The sequence below is a fragment of the Panulirus ornatus genome, chromosome 61 (genome assembly GCF_036320965.1).
Source record: "Panulirus ornatus isolate Po-2019 chromosome 61, ASM3632096v1, whole genome shotgun sequence".
In the NCBI taxonomy this organism is placed as follows: Eukaryota; Metazoa; Arthropoda; class Malacostraca; order Decapoda; family Palinuridae; genus Panulirus; species Panulirus ornatus.
The window spans coordinates 6,063,209-6,086,050 of NC_092284.1; the positions used below are offsets into that span (position 1 = coordinate 6,063,209).

The 22,842-nt window shown below is 44.1% G+C and overlaps 1 protein-coding gene and 1 long non-coding RNA gene across 2 annotated transcripts in view; one reads left to right on the plus strand and one right to left on the minus strand.

The window, feature by feature from the left end:
- LOC139767392 (uncharacterized) overlaps positions 1–22,842 on the minus strand; it is a 130,881-nt gene that overhangs the window by 74,927 nt on the left and 33,112 nt on the right. The gene's annotated exons all lie outside the window — the stretch shown is intronic.
- The window catches only part of LOC139767432 (uncharacterized), a 33,334-nt gene continuing 21,826 nt past the window's right edge, over positions 11,335–22,842 (plus strand). The window contains exons 1-2 of the mRNA XM_071696813.1: positions 11,335–11,418; positions 20,936–21,067. Of these exons, the coding sequence (XP_071552914.1) occupies positions 11,335–11,418; positions 20,936–21,067 (216 nt within the window). The remainder of the gene's footprint in view (positions 11,419–20,935; positions 21,068–22,842) is intronic.

Genomic DNA, 22,842 nt, shown 5'->3' on the forward strand with positions numbered 1-22,842 from the left:
TGTGGGAGGACCAGCCAGTCTGGAATGTGGGAGGTCCAGCCAGTCTGGAATGTGGGAGGTCCAGCCAGTCTGGAATGTGGGAGGACCAGCCAGTCTGGAATGTGGGAGGACCAGCCAGTCTGGAATGTGGGAGGTCCAGCCAGTCTGGAATGTGGGAGGTCCAGCCAGTCTGGAATGTGGGAGGTCCAGCCAGTCTGGAATGTGGGAGGTCCAGCCAGTCTGGAATGTGGGAGGTCCAGCCAGTCTGGAATGTGGGAGGTCCAGCCAGTCTGGAATGTGGGAGGACCAGCCAGTCTGGAATGTGGGAGGTCCAGCCAGTCTGGAATGTGGGAGGTCCAGCCAGTCTGGAATGTGGGAGGTCCAGCCAGTCTGGAATGTGGGAGGTCCAGCCAGTCTGGAATGTGGGAGGACCAGCCAGTCTGGAATGTGGGAGGTCCAGCCAGTCTGGAATGTGGGAGGACCAGCCAGTCTGGAATGTGGGAGGACCAGCCAGTCTGGAATGTGGGAGGTCCAGCCAGTCTGGAATGTGGGAGGTCCAGCCAGTCTGGAATGTGGGAGGTCCAGCCAGTCTGGAGTGTGGGAGGACCAGCCAGTCTGGAGTGTGGGAGGACCAGCCAGTCTGGAATGTGGGAGGACCAGCCAGTCTGGAATGTGGGAGGTCCAGCCAGTCTGGAATGTGGGAGGACCAGCCAGTCTGGAATGTGGGAGGTCCAGCCAGTCTGGAATGTGGGAGGACCAGCCAGTCTGGAATGTGGGAGGTCCAGCCAGTCTGGAATGTGGGAGGTCCAGCCAGTCTGGAATGTGGGAGGTCCAGCCAGTCTGGAATGTGGGAGGACCAGCCAGTCTGGAATGTGGGAGGACCAGCCAGTCTGGAATGTGGGAGGTCCAGCCAGTCTGGAATGTGGGAGGTCCAGCCAGTCTGGAATGTGGGAGGTCCAGCCAGTCTGGAATGTGGGAGGTCCAGCCAGTCTGGATGTGGGAGGTCCAGCCAGTCTGGAATGTGGGAGGTCCAGCCAGTCTGGAATGTGGGAGGTCCAGCCAGTCTGGAATGTGGGAGGTCCAGCCAGTCTGGAATGTGGGAGGTCCAGCCAGTCTGGAATGTGGGAGGTCCAGCCAGTCTGGAATGTGGGAGGTCCAGCCAGTCTGGAATGTGGGAGGTCCAGCCAGTCTGGAATGTGGGAGGTCCAGCCAGTCTGGAATGTGGGAGGTCCAGCCAGTCTGGAGTGTGGGAGGTCCAGCCAGTCTGGAATGTGGGAGGTCCAGCCAGTCTGGAATGTGGGAGGACCAGCCAGTCTGGAATGTGGGAGGTCCAGCCAGTCTGGAATGTGGGAGGTCCAGCCAGTCTGGAGTGTGGGAGGTCCAGCCAGTCTGGAATGTGGGAGGTCCAGCCAGTCTGGAATGTGGGAGGACCAGCCAGTCTGGAATGTGGGAGGACCAGCCAGTCTGGAATGTGGGAGGTCCAGCCAGTCTGGAATGTGGGAGTCCAGCCAGTCTGGAATGTGGGAGGACCAGCAGTCTGGAATGTGGAGGTCCAGCCAGTCTGGAATGTGGGAGGACCAGCCAGTCTGGAATGTGGGAGGTCCAGCCAGTCTGAATGTGGGAGGATCCAGCCAGTCTGGAATGTGGAGGACCAGCCAGTCTGGAATGTGGGAGGTCCAGCCAGGTCTGGAATGTGGGAGGTCCAGCCAGTCTGGAATGTGGGAGGGTCCAGCCAGTCTGGAATGTGGGAGGTCCAGCCAGTCTGGAGATGTGGGAGGACCAGCCAGTCTGGAATGTGGGAGGACAGCCAGTCTGGAGTGTGGAGACCAGCCAGTCTGGAGTGTGGGAGGACCAGCCAGTCTGGAATGTGGGAGGGTCCAGCCAGTCTGGAGTGTGGGAAGTCCAGCCAGTCTGGAGTGTGGGAGGACCAGCCAGTCTGGAATGTGGGAGGTCCAGCCAGTCTGGAATGTGGGAGGACCAGCCAGTCTGGAATGTGGGAGGTCCAGCCAGTCTGGAATGTGGGAGGTCCAGCCAGTCTGGAATGTGGGAGGACCAGCCAGTCTGGAATGTGGGAGGTCCAGCCAGTCTGGAATGTGGGAGGACCAGCCAGTCTGGAATGTGGGAGGTCCAGCCAGTCTGGAATGTGGGAGGTCCAGCCAGTCTGGAATGTGGGAGGTCCAGCCAGTCTGGAATGTGGGAGGTCCAGCCAGTCTGGAATGTGGGAGGTCCAGCCAGTCTGGAATGTGGGAGGACCAGCCAGTCTGGAATGTGGGAGGACCAGCCAGTCTGGAATGTGGGAGGACCAGCCAGTCTGGAATGTGGGAGGTCCAGCCAGTCTGGAATGTGGGAGGTCCAGCCAGTCTGGAATGTGGGAGGACCAGCCAGTCTGGAATGTGGGAGGTCCAGCCAGTCTGGATGTGGGAGGTCCAGCCAGTCTGGAAGTGTGGGAGGTCCAGCCAGTCTGGAATGTGGGAGGACCAGCCAGTCTGGGAAAGTGGAGGTCCCCGCCAGTCTGGAATGTGGGAGGTCCAGCCAGTCTGGAATGTGGGAGGTCCAGCCAGTCTGGAATGTGGGAGATAGTGATAATTTCATAACGCCATATTCATGATTCCACGATTTCCCTCACCTCACAGTGCAGGACATGTTCCCCACCTCACAGTGCAGGACAAGTTCCTCACCTCACACTGCAGGACAGTCCTCATCCTCACATGCAGGACAATTCCTCACCTCACAGTGCCGGACATGTTCCCCACCTCACACTGCAGACAAGTTCCCCACCTCACTGTGCAGGGCAGTTCCTCCCCTCACAGTGCAGGACAGTTTCCCTGCAGCAACCTCACATGCAGGACAAGTCCTCATCTCACAGGCAGGACAAGTTCCCACCTCACAGTGCAGGACAAGTTCCTCACCTCACAGCGCAGGACAAATTCCTCACCTCACATGCGGACAAGTTCCTCACCCACAGCGCAGGACATTCCTCACCTCACAGTGCAGGACAAGTTCCTCACCTCACAGTGCAGGACAAGTTTCCTCACCTCACAGTGCAGGACAAGTTCCTCACCTCACAGTGCAGGACAAGTTCCTCACCTCACAGTGCAGGACAAGTTCCTCACCTCACAGTGCAGGACAAGTTCCTCACCTCACAGTGCAGGACAAGTTCCTCACCTCACAGTGCAGGACAAGTTCCTCACCTCACAGTGCAGGACAAGTTCCTCACCTCACAGTGCAGGACAAGTTCCTCACCTCACAGTGCAGGACAAGTTCCTCACCTCACAGTGCAGGACAAGTTCCTCACCTCACAGTGCAGGACAAGTTCCTCACCTCACAGTGCAGGACAAGTTCCTCACCTCACAGTGCAGGACAAGTTCCTCACCTCACAGTGCAGGACAAGTTCCTCACCTCACAGTGCAGGACAAGTTCCTCACCTCACAGTGCAGGACAAGTTCCTCACCTCACAGTGCAGGACAAGTTCCTCACCTCACAGTGCAGGACAAGTTCCTCACCTCACAGTGCAGGACAAGTTCCTCACCTCACAGTGCAGGACAAGTTCCTCACCTCACAGTGCAGGACAAGTTCCTCACCTCACAGTGCAGGACAAGTTCCTCACCTCACAGTGCAGGACAAGTTCCTCACCTCACAGTGCAGGACAAGTTCCTCACCTCACAGTGCAGGACAAGTTCCTCACCTCACAGTGCAGGACAAGTTCCTCACCTCACAGTGCAGGACAAGTTCCTCACCTCACAGTGCAGGACAAGTTCCTCACCTCACAGTGCAGGACAAGTTCCTCACCTCACAGTGCAGGACAAGTTCCTCACCTCACAGTGCAGGACAAGTTCCTCACCTCACAGTGCAGGACAAGTTCCTCACCTCACAGTGCAGGACAAGTTCCTCACCTCACAGTGCAGGACAAGTTCCTCACCTCACAGTGCAGGACAAGTTCCTCACCTCACAGTGCAGGACAAGTTCCTCACCTCACAGTGCAGGACAAGTTCCTCACCTCACAGTGCAGGACAAGTTCCTCACCTCACAGTGCAGGACAAGTTCCTCACCTCACAGTGCAGGACAAGTTCCTCACCTCACAGTGCAGGACAAGTTCCTCACCTCACAGTGCAGGACAAGTTCCTCACCTCACAGTGCAGGACAAGTTCCTCACCTCACAGTGCAGGACAAGTTCCTCACCTCACAGTGCAGGACAAGTTCCTCACCTCACAGTGCAGGACAAGTTCCTCACCTCACAGTGCAGGACAAGTTCCTCACCTCACAGTGCAGGACAAGTTCCTCACCTCACAGTGCAGGACAAGTTCTCACCTCACAGTGCAGGACAAGTTCCTCACCTCACAGTGCAGGACAAGTTCCTCACCTCACAGTGCAGGACAAGTTCCTCACCTCACAGTGCAGGACAAGTTCCTCACCTCACAGTGCAGGACAAGTTCCTCACCTCACAGTGCAGGACAAGTTCCTCACCTCACAGTGCAGGACAAGTTCCTCACCTCACAGTGCAGGACAAGTTCCTCACCTCACAGTGCAGGACAAGTTCCTCACCTCACAGTGCAGGACAAGTTCCTCACCTCACAGTGCAGGACAAGTTCCTCACCTCACACTGCAGGACACGTTCCTCACCTCACACTGCAGGACAATCTCCTTACCTCACGGTGACTGAGGTGTGCAGTGTGCAGTATGTATTGTGCAATATGTAGTGTGCTGTGTGTATTGTGCAGTGTGTAGTGTACATTATGCAGAGTGTAATGTGTAGCGTACACTGTACAGTGTGCAGTGTGTATTGTGCAGGGTGTAGTGTACAGTGTGCAATGTGAAGTGTGTGGGTGCACTGTGCAGCTTGCATTGTGCAGTATGCAATGTGCAGTGTGCAGTGTGTAGTGTGCAGTGTGAAGTGTGCATTGTGCATGGTGTAGTGTGTAGTGTGCAGTGTTCCGTGTGTAGTGTGCAGCTTGAAATATGCAATGTGTAGTGAATAGTGTGTAGTGTGCAGTTTGCAGTGTGTAGTTTGGTTTGTGAGTGTGAATATTGCAGTGTGTAGTGTGCAGTGTGTAGCGTGCGGTGTGTAGTGTGCATCGAGCCGTGTGGAGTGTGCAGTGTGGAGTGTGCAGGGTGTATTATGTTGTGTAGGGTGCATCGTGCAGTGTGTAGTGTGCAGTGTGTTGTGTGCAGCGTGTAGTGTGCAGAGTGCAATGTGTATTGTACAGCATGCAGTATGCAACGTGCAGTGTGCAGAGCAGTGTGCCGTGTATATTTGTACAGTGTGTAGTGTGCAATGTGCAGTGTTCAGTGTGTAGTGTGCAGTGTGCACTGTGTAGTGTGAAGTGTGTAGTATTCAGTGTTTAGTGTACAAAGTACAGTGTGGAGCGTGTAGTGTGCAGTGTGTAGTGTTCAGCGTGTAGTGTGCAGTGTGCCTTATGTATTGTGCAGTGCGCAGTGTGTAGTGTGCAGTATGCAGTGTATTATGCAGCGTGTAGTGTGCATTGTGCAGTGTTTAGTGTGCCGTGTGTATTGTGCAGTGTGCATTGTGTTGTGTGGAACGTGCAGTGTATAGTGTGCAGTGTTCAGTGTGTGGTGTGCAGTGTGTAGTGTTCAGTGTGTAGTGTGCAGTGTTTAGTGTGAAGTGTTTAGTGTGGTGTGCAGTGCGTAGTGTGTAGTGTGAAGTATAAACTGTGTCGTGTATATTATGCAGTGTGCAGTGTGCAGCGTGCCGTGTATATTATGCAGAGTGTAGTGTGTAGTGTGCAGCGTGCAGTGTGCCGTGTGTATTATGCAGTGTACAATGTGTAGTGTGCAGTGTGCACTGTGCAGTGTGTAGTGTGCAGTGTGCCGTGTGTATTGTGCAGTGTGCACTGTGTAGTGTGCATTGTGCAGTGAATAGTGTGCAGAGTACCGTGTGCAATGTGTAGTTTTCAGTGTGCATTGTGCAGTGTGCAGTGTGTAGTGTGCAGTGTGTAGTGTGTATTGTGCATTGTGCAGTGTGCAGCGTGTTGCGTGCATTGTGCAACTTGCATTGTTAGGAAGTTTAGTAGGTTTTATATATATGAGTGGTAAGAGTTTACCTGTGGTTTAACTGTGGTTTACCTGTGGTTTACCTCGTTAGACGAGTTTATATAAGAGTGGTAAGAGTTAACCTGTGGTTTACCTGTGGTTTACCTGTGGTTTAACTGTGGTTTACCTGTGGTTTACCTCGTTAGACGAGTTTATATAAGAGTGGTAAGAGTTAACCTGTGGTTTACCTGTGGTTTACCTGTGGTTTACCTCGTTAGACGAGTTCATATAAGAGTGGTAAGAGTTAACCTGTGGTTTACCTGTGGTTTACCTGTGGTTTACCTGTGGTTTACCTCGTTAGACGAGTTTATATAAGAGTGGTAAGAGTTAACCTGTGGTTTACCTGTGGTTTACCTCGTTAGACGAGTTCATATAAGAGTGGTAAGAGTTAACCTGTGGTTTACCTGTGGTTTAACTGTGGTTTACCTGTGGTTTACCTCGTTAGACGAGTTTATATAAGAGTGGTAAGAGTTAACCTGTGGTTTACCTGTGGTTTACCTGTGGTTTACCTCGTTAGACGAGTTTATATAAGAGTGGTAAGAGTTAACCTGTGGTTTACCTGTGGTTTAACTGTGGTTTACCTGTGGTTTACCTCGTTAGACGAGTTTATATAAGAGTGGTAAGAGTTAACCTGTGGTTTACCTGTGGTTTAACTGTGGTTTACCTGTGGTTTACCTGTGGTTTAACTGTGGTTTACCTGTGGTTTACCTGTGGTTTACCTGTGGTTTACCTGTGGTTTACCTCGTTAGACGAGTTCATATAAGAGTGGTAAGAGTTAACCTGTGGTTTACCTGTGGTTTAACTGTGGTTTACCTGTGGTTTACCTGTGGTTTAACTGTGGTTTACCTGTGGTTTACCTGTGGTTTACCTGTGGTTTACCTGTGGTTTACCTGTGGTTTACCTGTGGTTTACTGTGGTTTACCTGTGGTTTACTCGTTAGACGAGTTTATATAAGAGTGGTAAGAGTTAACCTGTGTTTACCTGTGGTTTACCTCGTTAGACGAGTTTATATAAGAGTGGTAAGAGTTAACCTGTGGTTTACCTCGTTAGACGAGTTCATATAAGAGTGGTAAGAGTTAACCTGTGTTTACCTGTGGTTTACCTGTGGTTTACCTCGTTAGACGAGTTCATATAAGAGTGGTAAGAGTTAACCTGTGTTTACCTGTGGTTTACCTCGTTAGACGAGTTTATATAAGAGTGGTAAGAGTTAACCTGTGGTTTACCTCGTTAGACGAGTTTATATAAGAGTGGTAAGAGTTAACCTGTGGTTTACCTCGTTAGACGAGTTTATATAAGAGTGGTAAGAGTTAACCTGTGTTTACCTGTGGTTTACCTGTGGTTTACTCGTTAGACGAGTTTATATAAGAGTGGTAAGAGTTAACCTGTGGTTTACCTGTGGTTTACCTGTGGTTTACCTCGTTAGACGAGTTTATATAAGAGTGGTAAGAGTTTACCTGTGGTTTACCTGTGGTTTACCTCGTTAGACGAGTTTATATAAGAGTGGTAAGAGTTAACCTGTGGTTTACCTCGTTAGACGAGTTTATATAAGAGTGGTAAGAGTTAACCTGTGGTTTACCTCGTTAGACGAGTTTATATAAGAGTGGTAAGAGTTAACCTGTGGTTTACCTCGTTAGACGAGTTTATATAAGAGTGGTAAGAGTTAACCTGTGGTTTACCTGTGGTTTAACTGTGGTTTACCTGTGGTTTACCTGTGGTTTACTGTGGTTTACCTGTGGTTTAACTGTGGTTTACCTGTGGTTTACCTGTGGTTTACCTCGTTAGACGAGTTTATATAAGAGTGGTAAGAGTTAACCTGTGGTTTACCTGTGGTTTACCTGTGGTTTACCTCGTTAGACGAGTTTATATAAGAGTGGTAAGAGTTAACCTGTGGTTTACCTCGTTAGACGAGTTTATATAAGAGTGGTAAGAGTTAACCTGTGGTTTACCTCGTTAGACGAGTTCATATAAGAGTGGTAAGAGTTAACCTGTGGTTTACCTGTGGTTTAACTGTGGTTTACCTGTGGTTTACCTCGTTAGATGAGTTTATATAAGAGTGGTAAGAGTTAACCTGTGGTTTACCTCGTTAGACGAGTTTATATAAGAGTGGTAAGAGTTAACCTGTGGTTTACCTCGTTAGACGAGTTCATATAAGAGTGGTAAGAGTTAACCTGTGGTTTACCTCGTTAGACGAGTTTATATAAGAGTGGTAAGAGTTAACCTGTGGTTTACCTCGTTAGACGAGTTTATATAAGAGTGGTAAGAGTTAACCTGTGGTTTACCTCGTTAGACGAGTTTATATAAGAGTGGTAAGAGTTAACCTGTGGTTTACCTCGTTAGACGAGTTTATATAAGAGTGGTAAGAGTTAACCTGTGTTTACCTGTGGTTTACCTCGTTAGACGAGTTTATATAAGAGTGGTAAGAGTTAACCTGTGGTTTACCTGTGGTTTACCTCGTTAGACGAGTTTATATAAGAGTGGTAAGAGTTAACCTGTGGTTTACCTCGTTAGACGAGTTTATATAAGAGTGGTAAGAGTTAACCTGTGGTTTACCTCGTTAGACGAGTTTATATAAGAGTGGTAAGAGTTAACCTGTGGTTTACCTCGTTAGACGAGTTTATATAAGAGTGGTAAGAGTTAACCTGTGGTTTACCTCGTTAGACGAGTTTATATAAGAGTGGTAAGAGTTAACCTGTGGTTTACCTGTGGTTTAACTGTGGTTTACCTGTGGTTTACTCGTTAGACGAGTTTATATAAGAGTGGTAAGAGTTAACCTGTGTTTACCTGTGGTTTACCTCGTTAGACGAGTTTATATAAGAGTGGTAAGAGTTAACCTGTGGTTTACCTGTGGTTTAACTGTGGTTTACCTGTGGTTTAACTGTGGTTTACCTGTGGTTTACCTGTGGTTTAACTGTGGTTTACCTGTGGTTTACCTCGTTAGACGAGTTTATATAAGAGTGGTAAGAGTTAACCTGTGTTTACCTGTGGTTTACCTGTGGTTTACCTGTGGTTTACCTGTGGTTTAACTGTGGTTTACCTGTGGTTTACCTCGTTAGACGAGTTTATATAAGAGTGGTAAGAGTTAACCTGTGGTTTACCTGTGGTTTACCTGTGGTTTAACTGTGGTTTAACTGTGGTTTACCTGTGGTTTACCTGTGGTTTACCTGTGGTTTACTGTGGTTTACCTGTGGTTTACCTGTGGTTTACCTGTGGTTTACCTGTGGTTTACCTGTGGTTTACCTCGTTAGACGAGTTTATATAAGAGTGGTAAGAGTTAACCTGTGGTTTACCTGTGGTTTACCTCGTTAGACGAGTTCATATAAGAGTGGTAAGAGTTAACCTGTGGTTTACCTGTGGTTTAACTGTGGTTTACCTGTGGTTTACCTCGTTAGACGAGTTTATATAAGAGTGGTAAGAGTTAACCTGTGGTTTACCTGTGGTTTACCTCGTTAGACGAGTTTATATAAGAGTTCTGGGAGCGGTGAAGAATGTGTGGAAGTCGAGAACATTATCTCGGAAAGCAAAAAGGTATGTTTTGAAGGACAGTGGTTCCAACAATGTATATAGGTGCTGGCGTGGACTATAGATAGAGTTGTGCGCAGGAGGGTGGATGTATGGAAATGAGATGTTTGAGGACACTATGTTGAGTGATGTGGTTTGAATCGAGTAAGTAATAATAGGGTAAGAGAGATGTGTGGAAATAAGAAGAGTATGGTTGAAAGAGCAGAAGAGGCTGTTTTTGAAATGGTTTGGTCACATGGAAGAGAATGAGTGAGGAAAGATTGACCAAGAGGATATATGAGACAGAAGAAGGAGGGAATGAGGAGAATTGGGAGACCAAATTGGAGGTGGGAAGATGGAGTGAAAAAGATTTTGAGTGATCGGGGCCTGTACATGCAGGAGGGTGAAAGGCATGCAAGGAATAGAGTGAATTGGAACGATTTGGTATACCGGGTCGATGTGCAGTCAATGGATTGAACCAGGGCATGTGAAGCGTCTGGAGTAAACCATGGAAAGTTCTGTGGGGCCTGGATGTGGAAAGGGAGCTGTGGTGTCGGGGCATTATTACATGACAGCTAGAGACTGAGTGTGAACGAAATAACGCTACCTCGCGCACATGAGGGGAGGAGGGGGTTGTTATTTCATGTGTGGCGGGGTTGCGATGGGAATGAATAAAGGTAGACAGTATGAATTATGTACATGTGTATATATGTATATGTCTGCGTGTGTATGTATATGTATACGTTGAGATGTATAGGTATGTATATTTGCGTGTGTGGACGTGTATGTGTATACATGTGTGTGTGGGTGGGTTGGGCCATTCTTTCGTCTGTTTCCTTGCGCTACCTCGCAAACGCGGAAGACAGCGACAAAGCAAAATTAATAAATAAATAAATATATATATATATATATATATATATATATATATATATATATATATATATATATATATATATATATATATATATATATAAGAGAAAATAGGAGTCACGCGGGGAGTGCTCATCCTCCTCGAATTCTCAGACTGGGTTGTCTAAATGTGTGTGGATGTAACCAAGATGTGAAAAAAGGAGAGATAGGTAGTATGTTTGAGGAAAGGAACCTGGATGTTTTGGCTCTGAGTGAACGAAGATCAAGGGTAAAGGGGAAGAGTGGTTTGGGAATGTCTTGGGAGTAAAGTCAGGGGTTAGTGAGAGGACAAGAGCAAGGGAAGGAGTAGCACTACTCCTGAAATAGGAGTTGTGGGAGTATGTGATAGAATGTAAGAAAGTAAATTCTAGATTAATATGGGTAAAACTGAAAGCTGATGGAGAGAGGTGGGTGATTATTGGTGCATATGCACCTGGGCATGAGAAGAAAGATCATGAGAGGCAAGTGTTTTGGGAGCAGCTGAATGAGTGTGTTAGTGGTTTTGATGCACGAGACCGGGTTATAGTGATGGGTGATTTGAATGCAAAGGTGAGTAATGTGGCAGTTGAGGGAATAATTGGTATGCATGGGGTGTTCAGTGTTGTAAATGGAAATGGTGAAGAGCTTGTAGATTTAAATGCTGAAAAAGGACTGATGATTGGGAATACCTGGTTTAAAAAGCGAGATATACATAAGTATACGTATGTAAGTAGGAGAGATGGCCAGAGAGCGATTATTGGATTACGTGTTAATGGATAGGCGTGGAAAAGAGAGACTTTTGGATGTTAATGTGCTGAGAGGTGCAAGTGGAGGCCCTCATGACCACTACCCCCTCCCCCCCTTCCCCCCACAGACCCCCCCGTGGTAAGGGCGTCTCTGGGCCCCTCCCTCCGGCCGGGGATGCTGAAGGAAGGGGATGACGTGTACTTCACGTGCCACGTGGACGCCAACCCACCACCTACCATCATCACGTGGTACCATGAGGTAAGTGGCTGGTATATTGTACCACCAGGTACCACTGTCTCCTGGTATGAACCTATAATGTATCTCAGTATGATGAACTAATTACGCAGTATGACCTTCAGCTAGTATGTTAGTATGACCTTAAACAGTATGACCTTCAGCTAGTATGTTAGTATGACCTTAAACAGTATGACCTTCAGCTAGTATGTTAGTATGACCTTATACTTACGTAGTATGACCTTCTACCAGTATGTTAGTATGACTTTATACTTACGTAGTATGACCTTCTACCAGTATGTTAGTATGACCTTAAACAGTATGACCTTCAGCTAGTATGTTAGTATGACCTTAAACAGTATGACCTTCAGCTAGTATGTTAGTATGACCTTATACTTACGTAGTATGACCTTCTACCAGTATGTTAGTATGACCTTATACTTACGTAGTATGACCTTCAGCTAGTAATGTTAGTATGACCTTAAACAGTATGACCTTCAGCTAGTAATGTTAGTATGACCTTAAACAGTATGACCTTCAGCTAGTAATGTTAGTATGACCTTATACTTACGTAGTATGACCTTCTACCAGTATGTTAGTATGACCTTAAACAGTATGACCTTCAGCTAGTATGTTAGTATGACCTTAAATAGCATGACCTTCAGGTAGTATGTTAGTATGACTTTATACTTACGTAGTATGACCTTCTACCAGTATGTTAGTATGACCTTAAACAGTATGACCTTATACTACCGTAGACTTTACAGTATGTTAGTATGACCTTAAACAGTATGACCTTCAGCTAGTAATGTTAGTATGACCTTAAAGAGTATGACCTTCAGCTAGTATGTTAGTATGACCTTAAACAGTATGACCTTCAGCTAGTATGTTAGTATGACCTTATACTTACGTAGTATGACCTTCTACAGTATGTTAGTATGACCTTAAACTTACGTAGTATGACCTTCTACCAGTATGTTAGTATGACCTTAAACAGTATGACCTTCAGCTAGTATGTTAGTATGACCTTAAACAGTATGACCTTCAGCTAGTATGTTAGTATGACCTTAAACAGTATGACCTTCAGCTAGTATGTTAGTATGACCTTAAACAGTATGACCTTCAGCTAGTATGTTAGTATGACCTTCAGCTAGTATGTTAGTATGACCTTAAACAGTATGACCTTCAGCTAGTATGTTAGTATGACCTTAAACAGTATGACCTTCAGCTAGTATGTTAGTATGACCTTAAACAGTATGACCTTCAGCTAGTATGTTAGTATGACCTTAAACAGTATGACCTTCAGCTAGTATGTTAGTATGACCTTAAACAGTATGACCTTCAGCTAGTATGTTAGTATGACCTTAAACAGTATGACCTTCAGCTAGTATGTTAGTATGACCTTCAGCTAGTATGTTAGTATGACCTTAAACAGTATGACCTTCAGCTAGTATGTTAGTATGACCTTAAACAGTATGACCTTCAGCTAGTATGTTAGTATGACCTTCAGCTAGTATGTTAGTATGACCTTAAACAGTATGACCTTCAGCTAGTATGTTAGTATGACCTTAAACAGTATGACCTTCAGCTAGTATGTTAGTATGACCTTAAACAGTATGACCTTCAGCTAGTATGTTAGTATGACCTTAAACAGTATGACCTTCAGCTAGTATGTTAGTATGACCTTAAACAGTATGACCTTCAGCTAGTATGTTAGTATGACCTTAAACAGTATGACCTTCAGCTAGTATGTTAGTATGACCTTCAGCTAGTATGTTAGTATGACCTTAAACAGTATGACCTTCAGCTAGTATGTTAGTATGACCTTAAACAGTATGACCTTCAGCTAGTATGTTAGTATGACCTTAAACAGTATGACCTTCAGCTAGTATGTTAGTATGACCTTAAACAGTATGACCTTCAGCTAGTATGTTAGTATGACCTTCAGCTAGTATGTTAGTATGACCTTCAGCTAGTATGTTAGTATGACCTTCAGCTAGTATGTTAGTATGACCTTAAACAGTATGACCTTCAGCTAGTATGTTAGTATGACCTTAAACAGTATGACCTTCAGCTAGTATGTTAGTATGACCTTAAACAGTATGACCTTCAGCTAGTATGTTAGTATGACCTTCAGCTAGTATGTTAGTATGACCTTAAACAGTATGACCTTCAGCTAGTATGTTAGTATGACCTTCAGCTAGTATGTTAGTATGACCTTAAACAGTATGACCTTCAGCTAGTATGTTAGTATGACCTTAAACAGTATGACCTTCAGCTAGTATGTTAGTATGACCTTAAACAGTATGACCTTCAGCTAGTATGTTAGTATGACCTTCAGCTAGTATGTTAGTATGACCTTCAGCTAGTATGTTAGTATGACCTTCAGCTAGTATGTTAGTATGACCTTAAACAGTATGACCTTCAGCTAGTATGTTAGTATGACCTTAAACAGTATGACCTTCAGCTAGTATGTTAGTATGACCTTAAACAGTATGACCTTCAGCTAGTATGTTAGTATGACCTTAAACAGTATGACCTTCAGCTAGTATGTTAGTATGACCTTAAACAGTATGACCTTCAGCTAGTATGTTAGTATGACCTTAAACAGTATGACCTTCAGCTAGTATGTTAGTATGACCTTAAACAGTATGACCTTCAGCTAGTATGTTAGTATGACCTTAAACAGTATGACCTTCAGCTAGTATGTTAGTATGACCTTAAACAGTATGACCTTCAGCTAGTATGTTAGTATGACCTTAAACAGTATGACCTTCAGCTAGTATGTTAGTATGACCTTAAACAGTATGACCTTCAGCTAGTATGTTAGTATGACCTTAAACAGTATGACCTTCAGCTAGTATGTTAGTATGACCTTAAACAGTATGACCTTCAGCTAGTATGTTAGTATGACCTTAAACAGTATGACCTTCAGCTAGTATGTTAGTATGACCTTAAACAGTATGACCTTCAGCTAGTATGTTAGTATGACCTTAAACAGTATGACCTTCAGCTAGTATGTTAGTATGACCTTAAACAGTATGACCTTCAGCTAGTATGTTAGTATGACCTTAAACAGTATGACCTTCAGCTAGTATGTTAGTATGACCTTAAACAGTATGACCTTCAGCTAGTATGTTAGTATGACCTTAAACAGTATGACCTTCAGCTAGTATGTTAGTATGACCTTAAACAGTATGACCTTCAGCTAGTATGTTAGTATGACCTTAAACAGTATGACCTTCAGCTAGTATGTTAGTATGACCTTAAACAGTATGACCTTCAGCTAGTATGTTAGTATGACCTTAAACAGTATGACCTTCAGCTAGTATGTTAGTATGACCTTAAACAGTATGACCTTCAGCTAGTATGTTAGTATGACCTTAAACAGTATGACCTTCAGCTAGTATGTTAGTATGACCTTAAACAGTATGACCTTCAGCTAGTATGTTAGTATGACCTTAAACAGTATGACCTTCAGCTAGTATGTTAGTATGACCTTCAGCTAGTATGTTAGTATGACCTTAAACAGTATGACCTTCAGCTAGTATGTTAGTATGACCTTAAACAGTATGACCTTCAGCTAGTATGTTAGTATGACCTTAAACAGTATGACCTTCAGCTAGTATGTTAGTATGACCTTAAACAGTATGACCTTCAGCTAGTATGTTAGTATGACCTTAAACAGTATGACCTTCAGCTAGTATGTTAGTATGACCTTAAACAGTATGACCTTCAGCTAGTATGTTAGTATGACCTTAAACAGTATGACCTTCAGCTAGTATGTTAGTATGACCTTAAACAGTATGACCTTCAGCTAGTATGTTAGTATGACCTTAAACAGTATGACCTTCAGCTAGTATGTTAGTATGACCTTAAACAGTATGACCTTCAGCTAGTATGTTAGTATGACCTTAAACAGTATGACCTTCAGCTAGTATGTTAGTATGACCTTAAACAGTATGACCTTCAGCTAGTATGTTAGTATGACCTTAAACAGTATGACCTTCAGCTAGTATGTTAGTATGACCTTAAACAGTATGACCTTCAGCTAGTATGTTAGTATGACCTTAAACAGTATGACCTTCAGCTAGTATGTTAGTATGACCTTAAACAGTATGACCTTCAGCTAGTATGTTAGTATGACCTTAAACAGTATGACCTTCAGCTAGTATGTTAGTATGACCTTAAACAGTATGACCTTCAGCTAGTATGTTAGTATGACCTTAAACAGTATGACCTTCAGCTAGTATGTTAGTATGACCTTAAACAGTATGACCTTCAGCTAGTATGTTAGTATGACCTTAAACAGTATGACCTTCAGCTAGTATGTTAGTATGACCTTAAACAGTATGACCTTCAGCTAGTATGTTAGTATGACCTTAAACAGTATGACCTTCAGCTAGTATGTTAGTATGACCTTAAACAGTATGACCTTCAGCTAGTATGTTAGTATGACCTTAAACAGTATGACCTTCAGCTAGTATGTTAGTATGACCTTAAACAGTATGACCTTCAGCTAGTATGTTAGTATGACCTTAAACAGTATGACCTTCAGCTAGTATGTTAGTATGACCTTAAACAGTATGACCTTCAGCTAGTATGTTAGTATGACCTTCAGCTAGTATGTTAGTATGACCTTAAACAGTATGACCTTCAGCTAGTATGTTAGTATGACCTTAAACAGTATGACCTTCAGCTAGTATGTTAGTATGACCTTAAACAGTATGACCTTCAGCTAGTATGTTAGTATGACCTTAAACAGTATGACCTTCAGCTAGTATGTTAGTATGACCTTAAACAGTATGACCTTCAGCTAGTATGTTAGTATGACCTTAAACAGTATGACCTTCAGCTAGTATGTTAGTATGACCTTAAACAGTATGACCTTCAGCTAGTATGTTAGTATGACCTTAAACAGTATGACCTTCAGCTAGTATGTTAGTATGACCTTAAACAGTATGACCTTCAGCTAGTATGTTAGTATGACCTTAAACAGTATGACCTTCAGCTAGTATGTTAGTATGACCTTAAACAGTATGACCTTCAGCTAGTATGTTAGTATGACCTTAAACAGTATGACCTTCAGCTAGTATGTTAGTATGACCTTAAACAGTATGACCTTCAGCTAGTATGTTAGTATGACCTTAAACAGTATGACCTTCAGCTAGTATGTTAGTATGACCTTCAGCTAGTATGTTAGTATGACCTTAAACAGTATGACCTTCAGCTAGTATGTTAGTATGACCTTAAACAGTATGACCTTCAGCTAGTATGTTAGTATGACCTTAAACAGTATGACCTTCAGCTAGTATGTTAGTATGACCTTAAACAGTATGACCTTCAGCTAGTATGTTAGTATGACCTTAAACAGTATGACCTTCAGCTAGTATGTTAGTATGACCTTAAACAGTATGACCTTCAGCTAGTATGTTAGTATGACCTTAAACAGTATGACCTTCAGCTAGTATGTTAGTATGACCTTAAACAGTATGACCTTCAGCTAGTATGTTAGTATGACCTTAAACAGTATGACCTTCAGCTAGTATGTTAGTATGACCTTAAACAGTATGACCTTCAGCTAGTATGTTAGTATGACCTTAAACAGTATGACCTTCAGCTAGTATGTTAGTATGACCTTAAACAGTATGACCTTCAGCTAGTATGTTAGTATGACCTTAAACAGTATGACCTTCAGCTAGTATGTTAGTATGACCTTAAACAGTATGACCTTCAGCTAGTATGTTAGTATGACCTTAAACAGTATGACCTTCAGCTAGTATGTTAGTATGACCTTAAACAGTATGACCTTCAGCTAGTATGTTAGTATGACCTTAAACAGTATGACCTTCAGCTAGTATGTTAGTATGACCTTAAACAGTATGACCTTCAGCTAGTATGTTAGTATGACCTTAAACAGTATGACCTTCAGCTAGTATGTTAGTATGACCTTAAACAGTATGACCTTCAGCTAGTATGTTAGTATGACCTTAAACAGTATGACCTTCAGCTAGTATGTTAGTATGACCTTAAACAGTATGACCTTCAGCTAGTATGTTAGTATGACCTTAAACAGTATGACCTTCAGCTAGTATGTTAGTATGACCTTCAGCTAGTATGTTAGTATGACCTTAAACAGTATGACCTTCAGCTAGTATGTTAGTATGACCTTCAGCTAGTATGTTAGTATGACCTTAAACAGTATGACCTTCAGCTAGTATGTTAGTATGACCTTCAGCTAGTATGTTAGTATGACCTTAAACAGTATGACCTTCAGCTAGTATGTTAGTATGACCTTCAGCTAGTATGTTAGTATGACCTTAAACAGTATGACCTTCAGCTAGTATGTTAGTATGACCTTCAGCTAGTATGTTAGTATGACCTTAAACAGTATGACCTTCAGCTAGTATGTTAGTATGACCTTCAGCTAGTATGTTAGTATGACCTTAAACAGTATGACCTTCAGCTAGTATGTTAGTATGACCTTAAACAGTATGACCTTCAGCTAGTATGTTAGTATGACCTTCAGCTAGTATGTTAGTATGACCTTAAACAGTATGACCTTCAGCTAGTATGTTAGTATGACCTTCAGCTAGTATGTTAGTATGACCTTAAACAGTATGACCTTCAGCTAGTATGTTAGTATGACCTTCAGCTAGTATGTTAGTATGACCTTAAACAGTATGACCTTCAGCTAGTATGTTAGTATGACCTTCAGCTAGTATGTTAGTATGACCTTAAACAGTATGACCTTCAGCTAGTATGTTAGTATGACCTTCAGCTAGTATGTTAGTATGACCTTAAACAGTATGACCTTCAGCTAGTATGTTAGTATGACCTTCAGCTAGTATGTTAGTATGACCTTAAACAGTATGACCTTCAGCTAGTATGTTAGTATGACCTTAAACAGTATGACCTTCAGCTAGTATGTTAGTATGACCTTAAACAGTATGACCTTCAGCTAGTATGTTAGTATGACCTTCAGCTAGTATGTTAGTATGACCTTAAACAGTATGACCTTCAGCTAGTATGTTAGTATGACCTTCAGCTAGTATGTTAGTATGACCTTAAACAGTATGACCTTCAGCTAGTATGTTAGTATGACCTTCAGCTAGTATGTTAGTATGACCTTAAACAGTATGACCTTCAGCTAGTATGTTAGTATGACCTTCAGCTAGTATGTTAGTATGACCTTAAACAGTATGACCTTCAGCTAGTATGTTAGTATGACCTTCAGCTAGTATGTTAGTATGACCTTAAACAGTATGACCTTCAGCTAGTATGTTAGTATGACCTTCAGCTAGTATGTTAGTATGACCTTAAACAGTATGACCTTCAGCTAGTATGTTAGTATGACCTTAAACAGTATGACCTTCAGCTAGTATGTTAGTATGACCTTAAACAGTATGACCTTCAGCTAGTATGTTAGTATGACCTTAAACAGTATGACCTTCAGCTAGTATGTTAGTATGACCTTCAGCTAGTATGTTAGTATGACCTTAAACAGTATGACCTTCAGCTAGTATGTTAGTATGACCTTCAGCTAGTATGTTAGTATGACCTTAAACAGTATGACCTTCAGCTAGTATGTTAGTATGACCTTCAGCTAGTATGTTAGTATGACCTTAAACAGTATGACCTTCAGCTAGTATGTTAGTATGACCTTCAGCTAGTATGTTAGTATGACCTTAAACAGTATGACCTTCAGCTAGTATGTTAGTATGACCTTAAACAGTATGACCTTCAGCTAGTATGTTAGTATGACCTTAAACAGTATGACCTTCAGCTAGTATGTTAGTATGACCTTAAACAGTATGACCTTCAGCTAGTATGTTAGTATGACCTTAAACAGTATGACCTTCAGCTAGTATGTTAGTATGACCTTAAACAGTATGACCTTCAGCTAGTATGTTAGTATGACCTTAAACAGTATGACCTTCAGCTAGTATGTTAGTATGACCTTAAACAGTATGACCTTCAGCTAGTATGTTAGTATGACCTTAAACAGTATGACCTTCAGCTAGTATGTTAGTATGACCTTAAACAGTATGACCTTCAGCTAGTATGTTAGTATGACCTTAAACAGTATGACCTTCAGCTAGTATGTTAGTATGACCTTAAACAGTATGACCTTCAGCTAGTATGTTAGTATGACCTTAAACAGTATGACCTTCAGCTAGTATGTTAGTATGACCTTAAACAGTATGACCTTCAGCTAGTATGTTAGTATGACCTTAAACAGTATGACCTTCAGCTAGTATGTTAGTATGACCTTAAACAGTATGACCTTCAGCTAGTATGTTAGTATGACCTTAAACAGTATGACCTTCAGCTAGTATGTTAGTATGACCTTAAACAGTATGACCTTCAGCTAGTATGTTAGTATGACCTTAAACAGTATGACCTTCAGCTAGTATGTTAGTATGACCTTAAACAGTATGACCTTCAGCTAGTATGTTAGTATGACCTTAAACAGTATGACCTTCAGCTAGTATGTTAGTATGACCTTAAACAGTATGACCTTCAGCTAGTATGTTAGTATGACCTTAAACAGTATGACCTTCAGCTAGTATGTTAGTATGACCTTAAACAGTATGACCTTCAGCTAGTATGTTAGTATGACCTTAAACAGTATGACCTTCAGCTAGTATGTTAGTATGACCTTAAACAGTATGACCTTCAGCTAGTATGTTAGTATGACCTTAAACAGTATGACCTTCAGCTAGTATGTTAGTATGACCTTAAACAGTATGACCTTCAGCTAGTATGTTAGTATGACCTTAAACAGTATGACCTTCAGCTAGTATGTTAGTATGACCTTAAACAGTATGACCTTCAGCTAGTATGTTAGTATGACCTTAAACAGTATGACCTTCAGCTAGTATGTTAGTATGACCTTAAACAGTATGACCTTCAGCTAGTATGTTAGTATGACCTTAAACAGTATGACCTTCAGCTAGTATGTTAGTATGACCTTAAACAGTATGACCTTCAGCTAGTATGTTAGTATGACCTTAAACAGTATGACCTTCAGCTAGTATGTTAGTATGACCTTAAACAGTATGACCTTCAGCTAGTATGTTAGTATGACCTTAAACAGTATGACCTTCAGCTAGTATGTTAGTATGACCTTAAACAGTATGACCTTCAGCTAGTATGTTAGTATGACCTTAAACAGTATGACCTTCAGCTAGCGTTACCAGCTACACTGTAACATCATCTAGCGTTACCAGCTACACTGTAACATCATCTAGCGTTACCAGCTACACTGTAACATCATCTAGCGTTACCAGCTACACTGTAACATCATCTGATTAATAGAATCATAACACAGGATTGATCGGGTTATGATAATGCTACACAGAGTCGGAAGATACAATAGTGGTGGTATTCCCACACTACATAGGAGGAGTTTAGACCTATCCTGTAGGGACCCGCTGAAGTGGACTGCAGGAGACAGTATAACTGGATCCTGAGAGGATATAGCATTATATTGTCCCCAAATGTCCCTAATACATTTAGGGTCATATTTGTTCACTAGTCAAGTGGTGGATGGTTGGCCACACTCATGACACAAATTGGTGGCCGCAATTTTGGATCCACAGGTGGATGTGGCCAAATTGATGGCCACACTGTTGGATCCACAGGTGGATGTGGCCAGATGGGTGGCCATGTGTGGCCTATGGCTATGACTATACCTGGCCATTGTGGCTGGACATTAGTGCAAAATATTGGTTCCACAAGCAAGTTGAACATATTTATATGTGTTGGGCTACGTTAGGTAGGCAGGAGAGATGTGTGGGTGTTGGCTATACTGTACAGGGAGAGGGGGGGTAACTGGGTGTTGGCTATACTGTATAGGGGGAGGGAGGGGGGGAACTGGGTGTTGGCTATACTGTACAGGGGAAGGGGGGGAACTGGGTGTTGGCTATACTGTACAGGGGGAGGGGGGGGAACTGGGTGTTGGCTATACTGTACAGGGGGAGGGGGGGGACTGGGTGTTGGCTATACTGTATAGGGGGAGGGGGGGGACTGGGTGTTGGCTATACTGTATAGGGGGAGGGGGGGACTGGGTGTTGGCTATACTGTACAGGGGGAGGGAGGGGCTGGGTGTTGGCTATACTGTACAGGGGGAGGGAGGGGCTGGGTGTTGGCTACACTGTACAGGGAGAGGGGGGGGGACTGGGTGTTGGCTATACTGTACAGGGAGAGGGGGGGGGACTGGGTGTTGGCTATACTGTATAGGGGGAGGGGGGGACTGGGTGTTGGCTATACTGTATAGGGGGAGGGAGGGGACTGGGTGTTGGCTATACTGTACAGGGGGAGGGGGGGGACTGGGTGTTGGCTATACTGTACAGGGGGAGGGAGGGGCTGGGTGTTGGCTATACTGTACAGGGGGAGGGAGAGGGGACTGGGTGTTGGCTATACTGTACAGGGAGAGGGGGGGGACTGGGTGTTGGCTATACTGTACAGGGGGAGGGAGAGGGGACTGGGTGTTGGCTATACTGTACAGGGGGAGGGGGGGGACTGGGTGTTGGCTATACTGTATAGGGGGAGGGGGGGGACTGGGTGTTGGCTATACTGTACAGGGGGAGGGAGGGGCTGGGTGTTGGCTATACTGTACAGGGGGAGGGAGGGGGGAACTGGGTGTTGGCTATACTGTACAGGGAAGGGAGGGGACTGGGTGTTGGCTATACTGTATAGGGGGAGGGGGGGGACTGGGTGTTGGCTATACTGTACAGGGGGAGGGAGGGGACTGGGTGTTGGCTATACTGTATAGGGGGAGGGGGGGGAACTGGGTGTTGGCTACAGTGTGTAGGAGGGAAGGGGATGACTGAGTGTTGGCTACAGTGTGTAGGAGGGAAGGGGATGACTGAGTGTTGGCTACAGTGTGTAGGAGGGAAGGGGATGACTGAGTGTTGGCTACAGTGTGTAGGAGGGAAGGGGATGACTGAGTGTTGGCTACAGTGTGTAGGAGGGAAGGGGATGACTGAGTGTTGGCTACAGTGTGTAGGAGGGAAGGGGATGACTGAGTGTTGGCTACAGTGTGTAGGAGGGAAGGGGATGACTGAGTGTTGGCTACAGTGTGTAGGAGGGAAGGGGATGACTGAGTGTTGGCTACAGTGTGTAGGAGGGAAGGGGATGACTGAGTGTTGGCTACAGTGTGTAGGAGGGAAGGGGATGACTGAGTGTTGGCTACAGTGTGTAGGAGGGAAGGGGATGACTGAGTGTTGGCTACAGTGTGTAGGAGGGAAGGGGATGACTGAGTGTTGGCTACAGTGTGTAGGAGGGAAGGGGATGACTGAGTGTTGGCTACAGTGTGTAGGAGGGAAGGGGATGACTGAGTGTTGGCTACAGTGTGTAGGAGGGAAGGGGATGACTGAGTGTTGGCTACAGTGTGTAGGAGGGAAGGGGATGACTGAGTGTTGGCTACAGTGTGTAGGAGGG